This window comes from Manis javanica, chromosome 3 (assembly GCF_040802235.1).
Source record: "Manis javanica isolate MJ-LG chromosome 3, MJ_LKY, whole genome shotgun sequence".
NCBI lineage: Eukaryota > Metazoa > Chordata > Mammalia > Pholidota > Manidae > Manis > Manis javanica.
This window is the reverse complement of record NC_133158.1, coordinates 79,008,890-79,023,173: the sequence shown is the minus strand read 5'-3', so window position 1 is coordinate 79,023,173 and position 14,284 is coordinate 79,008,890. Positions and strand designations below refer to the sequence as shown.

Below are 14,284 nucleotides of genomic sequence, written 5' to 3'. Positions count from 1 at the left end.
TTCCTAACATACACCCAATGTATATTCCTAATATACACCCACACAGATGGGGATTCCTATTATCTTTTTTTCATTTATTTTATTAAGGTATGATTTACATGCAGTTAAATTTACCCTTTAGAGTGTAGAATTCTGCAAATTTAGACAACTCAAACAATCATGCAACCACCATTACAGTCAAGACAGAGCAGTTCCATCACCCAAAATGTTCCCCCTCACCCCTTTGTAGGCAACCCTCCCTTCAGGCCCAGCTTCTAGAAACCACTGATCTGTTTTGTGTCCCTTTAGTTTTTCATTTTCCTTGGTGTCATATAAATGAATTCATTCAATATTTAGTTTTTTGAGTCTGGGTTCTTTTACTTAGCACAATGCATTTTAAGGTCATCCATATTGTGTATAATCATTAGTATTACTGAGTAGTCACTCACTGTGTGAATGTACTATACAATGGGTAATATGATTATCCATTCACCAGTTGAAGGGCATTTGGACTGTCCCCAGTTTTTGGCAATTACAAATGAAGCCACTATGAATATTGTTGGTTAACATTTTAAGGTTAGTGATATGTCAGTTAGTTGTTAAATTATATTAGAAAACATCATATTTAAGAATCATTGAGGGAAGAGAGAGACACCACAATCTGCATCTACAAATATGTTTGCATATTTGCATAAATATGTTTGTATAAAATTTTAGATGAAGTCCATAGGACCTTCTCTACCCACACCCACCTTTCAAAATATTGATAACAGCCACAGCTAAGGCATAGATCAGCTGTCTTAGCCACAGGTAATTTCTAAATAGCAGAAATTTATTGCTCACTGATCTGAAGGCTAGAAGCCTGAGATCAGGGAGCCAGCATGGTCAGATGAGGGTCCTCTTCTAGGTGGCCAACTTAATTGTATCCTCACATGTGGAAGGGGCTGGGAGTTTTCTAGGCCTCCTTTTTCATTCATAAGGGCTCCACCTTCATGACTTACATACCTCCCTAGGCCTCACCTGTTAATACCACCACCTTTGAGGGTTAGGGTTTCAACATACAGATTTGGGAGGAACACATTCAGACCATAGCAGTAGCCATTTTTACTCGTTTGGAGAGGGAAGATTAGGACATGTCATCTGAAGTGGAGCCAGTGCCAAAGTAAAACAAATAAAGTCACCAGTGGACCTCTGGTAGCATTGGGAAATTGAAGACTGGAGCTACAGCATCTCACACCCTGCATTCCCATTTCTTGCACAGTCCCCTTCAAAAAAGAAAAAAATAAAACATCTTCCATCTAGGCTATAGCAATAAAGGTTGCTCCTCCTCACTCATAATTCAGACATGGTCTCACATCCCTACTTCCCACCAATATCAAAGCCTTTGATCAATATTTAGTGGAATTCTGCCCATACAAAAGTGCTATTAGGGGGAAGGGCTCCCTACAAAAAGCACACTGAAATATGACCCGTTTTATAGGAATTGGCTCCACCATGCACAGATCATCTGAACCATGTGAAGTGTAGGCAGTGTTCATTGGTCTCTTTAGGTGTTTCCCCATAGTGTGACTCTGCTATATCACTTAGTATGGTGCTGTTCACAGTGTGGTCTGCACACCTGTGTTGATCTGTAAACTGTTACTTGTCTGCTGTGAGATAAGTCAGAACCGAGAGTAAGCATTTAGGAACTTTGATAGCAATTTTACATTGGTGCAGCATCCCAGTGCATGACCATTATTCAAGTGATTCATTTTTATTGCAGTCCATGATAGGTTGACTGTAACAACATTTTGTCCCACATCACAGGTAGCTGGAAGGCCCTGATTTAGTGTGCTGTTCTCAGAGTCTTACATAGGATGCCATCTCCAAATGCAGATTCAGAGACTAGGATGGAGCCTGAGATTCTGCATTCTGACATTCCCCAACCCAACTTTAAGGAGCAAGGATTTGGTGCACTTGTAGGCTTCTGCACTGTTTCTCCTTGACTTGGTTTAAACACACATGTTCCCCTTGTTAAAGTTTTAAATAAAAAATATGACAGTGGAATCTCTAATCTTGCAGTCTTGCTTTTGGTTGGTTTCAGTGGTAACCTGGACCAATACACTGGAAAGCTTAAATGTCCCAAGCTTCAACATGACACTTGAGAGTCCATAAACAGATGACTATTGTGACCAAATCCCTCTCCCTTCCCCCTGTTATTTCCCTAAACAAGGAGTCTGCTGTGTGTACAGTGTGCCAGGGTGAGGATTAGGGCACCTAATGTTTCTCATACCCCATTCCTGTACAGCAATAGAACTCTGTAATTTGGTCATTTCAGATGAGTGTTCCTTCTCCATGTAGAGTGACACACCGCCCTGGTTTTCCTGGCACAGTTGGTTTTAACACTGAGTGTCCTGCTCCCTGGACACCCCTCAATCCCAGTACACCTGAACAATTGGTTACCCTACCTCCTCTATGCTTACAGTTGGAACCGAGTGGCAGATTCCAGCACCCCTGCTTTGTTGAATCTCCTAAACCATATAAATGTATCTTTCTTTTTTCTTTTTTGAGAGGGCATCTCTCATATTTGTTGATCAGATGGTTGTTAACAACAATAAAATTCTGTATAGGGGACTCAATGCACAATCATTAATCAACTCCAAGCCTAATTCTCAACAGTCTCTAATCTTCTGAAGCATAACGAACAAGTTCTTACATGGTGAACAAGTTCTTACATGGTGAACAGTGCAAGGGCAGTCATCACAGAAACTTTCAGTTTTGATCACGCATCATGAACTATAAACAAGTCAGATATGATTATTCATTTGATTTTTATACTTGATTTATATGTGAATCCCACATTTCTCCCTTATTATTATTATTATTATTATTATTTTTAAATAAAATGCTGAAGTGGTAGGTAGATGCAAGATAAAGGTAGAAAACATAATTTAGTGCTATAAGAGGGCAAATGTAGATGATCAGGTCTGTGCCTATAGACTAAGTATTAATCCAAGCTAGACAAGGGCAACAAAACATCCACGGATGGAGAAGATTTCTCTCAAAACAAGGGGGTAAATGTGTCTTTTAAATTAAGAACAGACAATTCTAATTCAGATTCATGAGTGTGTGGTGGACTATTAGGAATATAGTTTCAACAGACCAGGGAAGACCTATATAAATTGTAGAGGAATATGCAAAATCAAGGCTTAAAACATTTTTAACAGAAAGAATTTTTGTTTTGTATTGCTTTTACTTTTGTTTCAACTCTATGTACCTTCAGGGATTGGGATGAGTTATAGATTCTCTAAATTCAAGTGGTAAATCACAGTTCAATATTGTTAGACAACCCTAAAAGTCCCTAATATACAGTGGTATCCTTGTCATTAATATCCTAAGCATAAAAGTAGAATATAGACTTATGTTAGTGAACCTTAGCACAAATAGGTATATATTGTTTTAACTCTACCCCCAAAATTTTTATATATTCTTTCATGTTTTTAACCAAGATTTGCTACAAGAATTATGATAGCAAATGTATGTAACTTTTTAATTCAAGAACTAATTTAATTTTTTAAGAAATAAATCCCCATCTCCATCATAAGCTTTTCTCCCCAATATAAAGTTATTTTTGCATTGGTTGGGGGGAAGAGAAATACAATAATAAGATTTAAAAATCTGAACTGCAAACTGCACCTGCTTAGGATCTAAAACTGAAATGGAAAACACAAGGCTTAACCCCACATGCTCCCTGATCAAATGCAAAGTTTCTTAAAATAGCTTCATGTGAAGATGTTTGGAGCAGCTGAAAACGAAGATGTTGGTATCTCTAGTCACAACCTGGCAGTTTAAGACCATGCCTTAGAGGCAGCTGCGTCTACTTTCTGTCGCAGGGCTAGGAGCAGCAGCTCTAAAGGGAGGCACAGAGGCAGCCTCTGCTTTATGCACATTGCTATCCACCCCTCAGTTCTACTTCCTAGTCCAGGCATTGTCGCTACATCCATCACAAAGATCTACAACATTCATTCCAAGCCACAAACTCAAGAGTAAAGTAGCTAAAAGCCTCCAAACAATTATAACAAACTTTAAATAGGTCCACAAAAATTCCGGGAAAAACTAAAGAAAGAAATGAAGTCTCAGGTGTTTTGTCACAGCTAGTAGCAGACAGAACTAGGTGTATATGGTTTCCTACTATAACCTCAGTAGCTCAGTTATCAGCCAGTCAGTGAGCACACTCTTCAAAATCCATCAGAAAGACCTTCATTCACTTAAGACTGCTCTGTTCAGCACCACCTCTCTTGATAGAGCTCTCAGTTAACCACACTGAATCTTTTTCCACATAGAGAATATTTTCCTGTGATGTTCTCTCCTACCCATGATAAACTGCTGCTCTCGAGGGCCCACTTATATTTCCATCCAAAATGGGTGGACAGTGATCTGATCTGATGAGACAGTGTTTTCTGTTGCCAGACTGGTGGTACAAACCAGCAATTTAAAATTACGTTTGCATTCACATGTACGTGGATATGCTAATATACTATTCTGTTTCTGTTGTAAAAAGAAGAAAAAAACAGTAGCTTCTATCCTTTTTAGTAACTAAACTGATTTTTCGAGAGCCAGAGGAAGGAACTATAGAGGAAGTATCTAGAAGGAAAATAGAGGCAGAAGAGGATAAGGTGTGGGAGGAGGCCTGAAACTCTCCTCCATCAGCATAGTTTCCAGTTGGCCGCTACCACCTTCAAACAGTAGGTCAGAGAACTCATGTTGAAAACTCAGGCTTTTTCAAGTCCTTTATTTGAAATATTAGACTGTGCCTTAAAGAGAAAATTAGCTGGGCTAGTCCCTTAAATATGTAAAACCTAGTTTTTCCATCTGTTGAACAGGCACTAATACCTGCCTTTCCAATCACACGGGTTCACCAGAGTATCAAGTGAGTGACTGATATTTGGATTCTATAAACAGTGTGAAACACTACATAGGTGTAAAATGATACTATTTTGATTAAGGCCATTATTCAAACTCTAAAGGTGAGAAATTCAGTACAGTTGCTCTTTCAGATGTAGCTTCCAGTGACTCACTGTCTCTGTCAAACAGATTAGACAGAAACATCTTGAACCTCCATCAGATTTGAACCCCAGATAACTATGAGCCTATAATGCAGATTTTGTCCTGTTGTCTTCATTAGGGACTTCCTGTCTGACCCAATTCTGAAGGAACAAACGGAATCAGTATGTGAACCTTTTGTCTAATATCATTAGCTTAGAACAAAAATGCCAGCATCCCTCAAAGAAGACTCAAGTAATCGTACTAAAATGTATACTCCACCCTGGTTATTTCATGCTGAGTTGGTCTCTGGAATTGTCTCCATATCTTGCTGACAATAAATGACCCTTTTTAAAGTAGGGAAAATTTTGTTCTGGTCCTTAACTTTTAATCAGAAATGAGGGAGAAAATACTTGCCATGGTAAACAGCATGCATAATATACACGTTCAAATCACTAGTAATCATGGCGGGCCTCTGAAGATTCCTACACCCAGAGTGTGTGGAAACCATATTTGCCTCTTTCACTGCTTTATCCCCAGGAACCCAGTTCATAGAAGGCACTCTAAAATATTTGCTAAATGAATGAACAAATGAATAAACAAATTACGCCCTTTACTATAAAATGATTTCCCCTAATTATAGTGAAACAAAAAAGAATTCAGTGTTCAGTGTGAATGGTTATTAAGTGATTAAATGCTGGTGACTAGTCATATTTTGGGGGATGACAGGTATTTTCCAAGACCTACCAAAAACCCTACCCACAAATCTGCTTCTGTTCTCTGGCCCCTATTCATTAAAAAAAAAAAAGGCAATCTAGTTGCCTTTTTAAAGTGCTAGATTTTTCTGTCTTTCCATGAAAAGAGAATTTCTCCTCTCCAATCCAATATACTTCTCCATTATCATCATATTGTGATGACTTTGAAATTATCAAATTTTCGATGATTCATCTCAACTTACAAAATCAAGTATGACAAGGAAAGTCATTTACCCAAACCTGTTTTATTTTTGACCATTGGTATTACTCTTAAGAAGATAACAATTTAAAACTTCATTTTGGTTTTCTTTCATACCTACCAATTTAGCAAAACTTACCACTGTCAGGATAGTTCTTCTATTTTGCAAATGGCTCTTTCTCATAGTAGCCTAAAAGTCATCATTTGTCATTAGCTCTTAATCATACCTGAGGTTTACTCCATCCCCTTGTGTAATATCCAGAAGATTCTGCTCCTGGGCAGCAGTGATGGCAGTTTCCTGATGTTGGGTAACACAGAAACATCCCCCAAAGCCTCTTCTCAGCCACAATAGCACACTTACCTTACCGTGCAGGTACCTTTGCTGTATCACTCCTGGGAGTTCTCTCTTCTCATCCCTGCCAAAATCCAGTAGCAGAATCCAGGAACCAACAACGTTTTCTTCTTTTCTTTTTGAACACTCTTTCAGTTTTTGTTTTGTGGGCTTCAAAGCCACAGAGAGTTTGCAGCCACGGGCCACTGACAGTTCTGCAAAGGAGAGGCAGTGGGGAGCCCAGTACTGATTGGGCCCAAACACTAAATATAACCCTCTGTCCCCTGTGGGCAGCGTCCTTCATACTCTGAAGACAGGCGACCTTGCTGAATCTCTCACGGCTTGCCAGTCTCCACAGAAGAAAGGGTCTAACTGGACCGGCCTGCAGGATGAGGCCACTCAAAAGCCGGGAGCCATCTGCCCAGAGCAGACAAGTAGAGGCAGGTATAGGCTCTGTGTGTGTATGTGTCTGTGTGTGTGTTGGTGTGGGTTTGCATGCCTGTGCCCAGCAGCTGCTCTCCAGATTAGAAGACACCACTCTTTGGCAGGCAGCTCTGAAACACCCTCTTGGGTAATTTCAAGTTCATGTGCACATCTTGGCTGAGAGAAGAAGCCTCCATGGCACAACCTGGGCCCCCTTCTCTGCCTTGTCACTGCCCCAAATACTCTGTTACCCACCAACAAACAGCAGTGCCAGCATCTTAGGAACAGATGCCCACACAGACATTAAATCGCCCCCATTTTGTACTCTGCAAATGTGAATTGATGCAAGCCTTGTTTGAGATTTAAGTGACAAGGGTATGACCTCTTCCTTGACAGTTATAACCCAAGGCACTGTAGAGATTCGCTATTATTAACGCTGTGTTGAACTTTAACTTGCATGCCTGCCTGTTCCATTCAGTGTCATATGAGATGTGAGAGCAAAGTGCTGAGGAAACTAGAGCAACATCCAAATGCATGATGTTGTTTGTTAAAATTAACCAGGAGGTTTTTTTGTTTTATATTATTCAGGACTTAAGAAAAATCTCATGCCTTACATTGCTAACACTTGAAGAATCTAAGTGGTGTCACTTGTTCTGACTGGAGGGGAAGGGCCAGGAGAAGGAGCTTGTTCATTTCTTCAGCAAGTATGTGTTGTGTCTCCAGTTAGGTATCAGGTCCTCTACCAGACAATCCCACCACCAACCAGGTGCTCAGTCTGCATGTTACCTTACCTGGTCCTCGCAACATTCCTTTAAGTTAGCCCTCTGTTGCTGACCCACCCAGAAGACCAAAGCTCAGAACAGCTAAATAACTTCCGCAGAGTCTCATGATGATAAATACCAGACCAGGGATTGGATCTGAGTCACTCCAAAGCCCATGCTCTTTATTTTCAACTTTAATATTGAGATTATTTCAAACTTACAGAAAAAATACAAGAATAATAAAGAATTCACTTACACTCTTTCACTCAGGTTCTCCAATTTTTAACCTTTTACCTTTACCATATTTGCTTTCTCCCTCTCCTGTTCTTCCCCTCGGCCCCTCCTCTTCCTCCTGCCTCTGTATGTTTATATGTGTGTATATTGTTTTCTGAATTCATTCATATTTCAGTGTGATTATCATAAGCCAGGTACACTCTTTGTTTATTGAGATATAATTGACATATAACATTGTATTAGTTTCAGTGTACGTTGTAATGATTCAAGTACACTCTTTTATATAACCACAGTGTAAAATTAACTTCAGTAAATTAACACTGATATAATATTACTTTCTAATTCATAGTTCTTATTCAACTTTTCAGCAGACTTCTCAATAATATCCCTTATAGGGGGAAAAAAATTTTTTTCTTTTGGTCCATGATTATATGTAGCACTTAGTTGGCAAGTCTTTCCTTCGATACAAACAGTTCTTCAGTCTTTGTCTTTTGTAGTGTGACATTTTTGAAGAGTACATTTTGTAAAATGTTCTTCAATTCGGATTTGGGTGATTTTTCCTCATTATAAGACTGTTTGTGCATTTTTTGGCAGGAATAACCTAGAAGCAATGCTTTTCTTAGTTAATCATATCAAGAGACACATAAATGGAGTTGGTCCCTACCGGTCCCACTTGATTAAGGTGGTATCTACACGTAAAGTTACAGTTTTTTCCTTTTCAATTAATGAGTATCTTGTGGGAAGTTACTGTGATAATATATAAATATATTGCTCCTAACTAAACTTTCTACTGTAAGGAAGAGCCTTCCCTTCTTCACTATTTATTTTTGTATTCATTTATACCACGATGTATGTACAGATTCCTCTTTTATTCAATGGGTTGTACTCCATTAATATCATTATTTATTTTCCCACATGATTTCAGATTTGGCTAGTGGAAGTCCTTTCAAGATGGCTTTCTTTGTTCTTTTGAGAAGTCCTCATCATTTTCTGAGTACCTCCTTACTTTCTGGCTAAAAAAAAAGGTCCCATGTGTATCTTGTACTTTCTCTACCCAGACTTGGCATTAGCCATGTCTTCAAGGAGACCTGGGTCCCTTATGAAAAATAGACACACAACACACAAATGCATACACACGTCTATTGCTGTATCTATCTGTATTAAATATCATGAGATCACATTGAAAGCTCCAGTTCCAATCTAACACTTTAGGGACATTTAGCTTTTACTCTTCCCATGTTTATAATTCCCTTCCCAACGGTGAGGATGGCTGGTTTCTGTTATCCTCAAACAGCTTGCTTATTTGCTCATTGCCCTGTGGATAACCAGTCTTCAGACCCTGTTAGCTACTTCCTTGGTCCTCAGAGTCTTTTCAGCCCCATCAACCCTAATCCCTCAAGGAAAGGGAAGGGAAATAATATTCCTTAAATAAGAAGGAAGGGAAAGGAAGAGGATAACGGTACCATACTCTTTCCATACCTCTAGGCATCTGTATGTTCATGGCAAGTCATCATGCTGTCTCTGTGGAGATGTCATGGAAACAAGTTAAGGTTTAGAATGGCTGAGGGAAGACTTCAATTATTTACTCACTTAATTTTGTGCCCAGTATATGTCAGGCACAATGTGAAGAACAGACACGGCCCTTGCCCTTGTGAGTGTGTAATCTAGTGGATTGTTTTTTTTATAGTTATTATTTATTGTTGATACTTTGTGGCAGCACTATGTTAAGCATTTTATTTATATTACTTAATTTTAATTCATACAACAACCCTATGGGAGAAGTAGTGGGGTTCTTTCCCCCACCTTACAGATGAAGGAACTGAGATTTTGAAAGATTAAGTGAATTTTTTAAGACTGTGAGCTATTTAGTGGGAGATCTGGAATTTGAATTTGGATTGTTCTGACTCCAGATGCATAGCTCTAAACATTTGGGCTGTAGGAGAGCCAATAAAGAAGAATTACCCTTCATGATGGATTTAAATGAGAAAAAATCATGATTTACCCAATCTTGAATGCAAACCTATAGTTTCCTGTAGAGCTGTACTACCCAGTACATTAGCCACTAGCCACATGTGGCTAGTAAGCACAAGAAATGTGGCTAATGTGATCTGAGATGTGCTATAGTTGTGAAATACACAATGAACTTCAAAGACTTGTTACAAAAAAAGTAAAATATCTCAATTATTTTTGTATTGATTATATGCTGAAATGTTAATACTTTAGATATATTGAATTAAACAGAATATGCTACAATATTTTTATCTTCACAGTAGCCTAAAGGTAGAAACAAAACCCAAATATCCATCAACAGATGAAGAGATAAGCAAGATGTAGTATATACATACAATATGATGATATTCAGCCTTAAAGAGGTTTGGAAGCCTGGTACATGCCACACCGTGATGAACCTTGAAGATGCATGTTAAGTGAAATAAACCCATCACAAGGGAACAAGTACTGCATGGCTCCACTTTTATGAGGTACCTAGAATAGTGAAATTCATAGAGAGAAAACAGAACAGGGATACCAAGGGCTGAGCAGAGGGGAGAATAGGAAGTTATTATTTCATGGGTACAGAGTTTCTGTTTGGGATGACAGAAAAATCCTAGAGATGGACATGCAGATGGTTGTACAACAGTGTGATTCTACTTAATGCCACTGAACTGTACTCAGATGATGAAGACAATTATATCTCCCTTTAAAAATGGTTAAGATGGTAAATTTTGTGTTATATATATTTTACCACAATTTTTAAAAATTATTTCTACCTTTTTCTCTTTTAATGTGGCTATTATAAAATGTAACATTACAAATGTGACTTGTATTAGATCTCTGTGAGGCAGCAGTGCTATAGTATTACATTAATACGGAAAAATAAGTTATCAAACTGTCCTGTTTTACATGGCATATTTAAGAGATTCTGACATACCGTAATGGACCTAAATTAGCCTTTTTCAGTCAGCTTTGAAATAGTTCATTAAGGAAGGACAGCTTTCAATTTAATATTTTATTGGTAACATACACCTTTCAAATGTAAGTACCTTTATGAAACAATAGCCATTTGTTGTAATAACTCTTAGTATACCATTTGCACAGTATCATTGGGCATCTATGCCACCACTAAAGTAATTGCCTCTGCTTAATGTATATCCTAGTTATCATAAATTCCATCCCAGTTAAAATTTTCCTGGGTCCATGGAATTGATATTAGTCTGTCAATTCATTTTCAAAAATTGAGCTCCAGGGACAGACACTCACCCCTCCCTTCATGTCACGGTGTTTACTGAAAGTGGGTATCTGCATGGGGAGGAAGTGGACAGTATTTTGGGCTAACTCTGTCTGAACAGATAACTGAGGGGATTGTGAGTACAAGTGTATGTAAGTAGAACAGATTCTCTCAAGGTTCATATTCCCTCATACTCCTGGGTGACAAAGCAACTAAGATGGGAAGTAGCAAGAAGAAAATATTCCTAATCCTTGAATGGTCATTTTCTTATTGTCTGTGAGCATCAGTTTCCTCCTCTTTGAAGGTTCTGCACAAAAAAATGGTATCTTCCTGCTGTTCTAGCACCAGCATTCTGTGAGTCTGTCAACTGATGACTTGAAAATAATCCCAAAAACCTAACACTATGCCTTTGCTACACTCTTAACAAGTATTACTGCAGATGTATGCCAAGCGTTGAGGTAGATAGTACTAGTTCTTAAAAATATGGTGAGGTTGAAACTAATTTGCTTATTCATTTTTTGTTGGTTCTATGCATTGTAAAAAGAAACATGGAGTTCTTTGTAGCAAAGCTGGCTCACAGGACATGAGAAACAGTATTCCCTGGACATACCTCACTTTTTCTTAACTTAGATTCCAGATCCCATCCTTCCCACCATCCTCTTCCTGCCCCAGGTGGATTATGTTCCTCCATAGTGCCCTCCAGACACTCATCTTACCTACACCTTACCTTGAATCCCACATAGTATAATTGCCAGTACATTTGTCTCTCCCTTGCTAGACTGGGAGTTTGTGGAGTGAAGATCACTCTTTCCAATGTTATGGCCCCACCCCTCGCACACAGTCAGTTGACAATACTATGTATTGAGTGGAGGAAGCAAAGTGGACAAAGGAGAGAAGCAGCTCTAGAATAAAGCAAGTTTAGAACAGTATCTCATTGAGTTGGAAGGTAAAGAAGTAAGAAAAGCACACATATTGAACCCATCAGTCATTTTTAGATTCCAGGACTTTAAGCTTTTTCCCTAACAGACATTTTAACAGCAGAAAAATTGATGGATTTGAACATCACATATTATCCTCTTAATTCATGTTCCCTAAGTGTAGGATTAATGATTTATATATGAAAATAAAAGGTCTGGATAATCCAAAAAATAGAAAAGTATCTCCAAGCAAACAAGTCTGGTCTGTTTGGGAAAACCTAGTGTAATGAGGGGTGCCTCGTGCTTCCTTTGAAACTCACCTGTGGGCAGTGTTTTGGAATTATACATATTTTAGCATTTCACATTTTTCTAAAGTGAAAATGATACTAGTAGGTTAACTTTTTTAAAAAATTAAAGATGAGGAAAACATATTCTTGACCTCAGAGTCGTGTTGCAAATAATTTATACTCTTGGTTTCCAGGGGCTATTTCTTCATATACTTCAAGAATGCCAACTACCAGGTGACAGCTGTTTCAGCTCTAAGACATTCCTCAGGTGTCCTGTTTTGATGTCATTATGTAATGCTTTTCTCTTGGCATAGCTCTCATCACTCTGCAACCTTGTTGCTGTGTATCACTGCATAGCTCTCTTCACTTTTGCATCCATATTACTTTTCCAAATGAGCAGTGGTCCTCTGAAAACTAGAGGAAGAAGGAGAGAGCTAATAGTCCAAGCAATATCTCAAGTTGAACCAGTGTTTTCTCCTTGGCTAGAAAGTTCCTTTCTGAATGGGAAAATACATGAATTGGAAGTCTTTCTCCCCTCTCAGCCCTTCTTCTCTTTAAAAATTATTTCATTCTAGTCTTATGTTCCTTACAAATTGAACATCTTATAAAGATATGTTGGATCAGCAGAGAACTTGTTTGATCTTTCAGCTCAAATCTTGCCTTTGTAACCATTATCTCTGATATCCTAAAGGACAGGTGTATGTGTCCATAAGCACAATTTTCAGTTTCACTTCAAAAGATATTTCCTGGGTGCCCACAATATGCTAGGCACTGTACTAGGTCTTGGTGCTACAAAGATAAAATGTTGCCCTGTCCCTGTCCCTCAAAAACTCTTAGTCTAGGAGGAGAGGCACAACTCAAAACTCTAATTTTATTGGGCTAAGCAGTATAGCATAGGGCTAAACATAATGCTGTCTGAGTCTTCCTAAATTGGAGGTCAGGAAAGCTGCCTGACTGGGGGTAGGAGGTGAGAGTATTTATTTGAACTGGACACCTTGGAGAAGGAGCAGTAGGTTTCAGCCAGGGGAAAGGTAAAAAGGACACTGGAGGAAGAGAATATAATGTCAGCATAATCATGCTGGCAGGAAAGCAAATGATGTGCTCAGCAATGTTAAGCTGCTCCCATGCCTGCAGGACAGGGATATGGTGTCCAGCTTTGCACTAGGTAATGTGAAATTTTATTTGGGCCCAGAATGTTAAGGCCTTTGATGCTAAATATTTATATAACTATATTGTGTAGACAGTGGGGAGTCATTAGGGGCATTTTAGCAGAAAATTATAGGCAGGGAGGTGTAGTGGGAAACCCACAGAATTTGTAACCAGAAGGCCTTTTTCTGGAACTTTGGAATGTTTCACCTGGAAAGGAACTTGGAGCTTATCTAATTTTAGCCTCTTGTTTTACTCATGAAGATTGTGTGACCCAGCTTTAAATTTCACACCTCTGGGTACCCTGTACTTGACATAAAGCCTTGGAGAAGCCGCTCTGTCACAGCTTCCCCAGATGATCCCTGGGTTTAAGCAAGGTTATCCCAATGCCCTAAGGGGCCACTAGGGTCACCTGTATGTACTTTTCTGATGAAGGATCCTGGGACCTCAGAGGCCAGCCTTGAAGAGGGGATAAGCAATGGATCCCCTGACTCAGGACCAGTAGCAACATTACAATGGGGTATTTCAACCCTGCAGGGAGAACCTGGACAGGTGGCCACAGCACGATTCCAGTGGGCTGATTCAGTTGGAGCCAGATCCCAATGAGCAGCTAGGGAGTGGGGAGCAGGAGACATGAAAAGACAAGAATTATGCAAAGGAAGCTGAACCCCATCCAAACAAACAAGGTGCTGGGCAGATCTATAGTCCTAGCAGGGAAGTTGCATACCCTATGGAAACCAAGGAAAAAGATTAGGCTAAAGGCTGAGTAGGTCAGGAGGTGACTGAGAAAGGCTACCATCATCTGGTAGGCAAGTACCTTGCACCACCCCAGGCCCTCCAGAGAGCATCCCTAGTCAGGATAACAGTTCTAGCCTCCCTTTCTGGTATGACCTTTCTAGTAACCTACCAGACTTGGTTCCATTGGCCAAAGAACCAGACAGGACCCAGTCTGAAGACTCCAGATCTTCCCTTTCAGTCCTGCAAGGTAGGGGTGCAGGAGGTGG

At 39.3% G+C, this 14,284-nt stretch overlaps 2 protein-coding genes across 11 annotated transcripts in view; one reads left to right on the top strand and one right to left on the bottom strand.

The window, feature by feature from the left end:
• FILIP1L (filamin A interacting protein 1 like) overlaps nt 1-6,455 on the bottom strand; it is a 304,769-nt gene extending 298,314 nt beyond the window's left edge. For both annotated transcript variants that reach the window (XM_036998633.2, XM_073231768.1), the window contains exon 1: nt 6,317-6,455. The gene's annotated coding sequence lies outside the window, so the exon portion shown is untranslated. The remainder of the gene's footprint in view (nt 1-6,316) is intronic.
• CMSS1 (cms1 ribosomal small subunit homolog) overlaps nt 1-14,284 on the top strand; it is a 382,078-nt gene that overhangs the window by 307,571 nt on the left and 60,223 nt on the right. Inside the window, exon 1 of one of the 9 annotated variants that reach the window (XM_017653346.3) lies at nt 6,608-6,730. The exons of 7 other annotated variants lie outside the window; for them this stretch is intronic. In XM_017653346.3, coding sequence (XP_017508835.1) covers nt 6,676-6,730 — 55 coding nt within the window. In that variant the 5' untranslated portion in view covers nt 6,608-6,675. Of the gene's footprint in view, nt 1-6,607; nt 6,731-10,159; nt 10,185-14,284 lie in introns of those variants that run through there. One more of the 9 variants, XM_073231771.1, reaches the window with a different exon arrangement.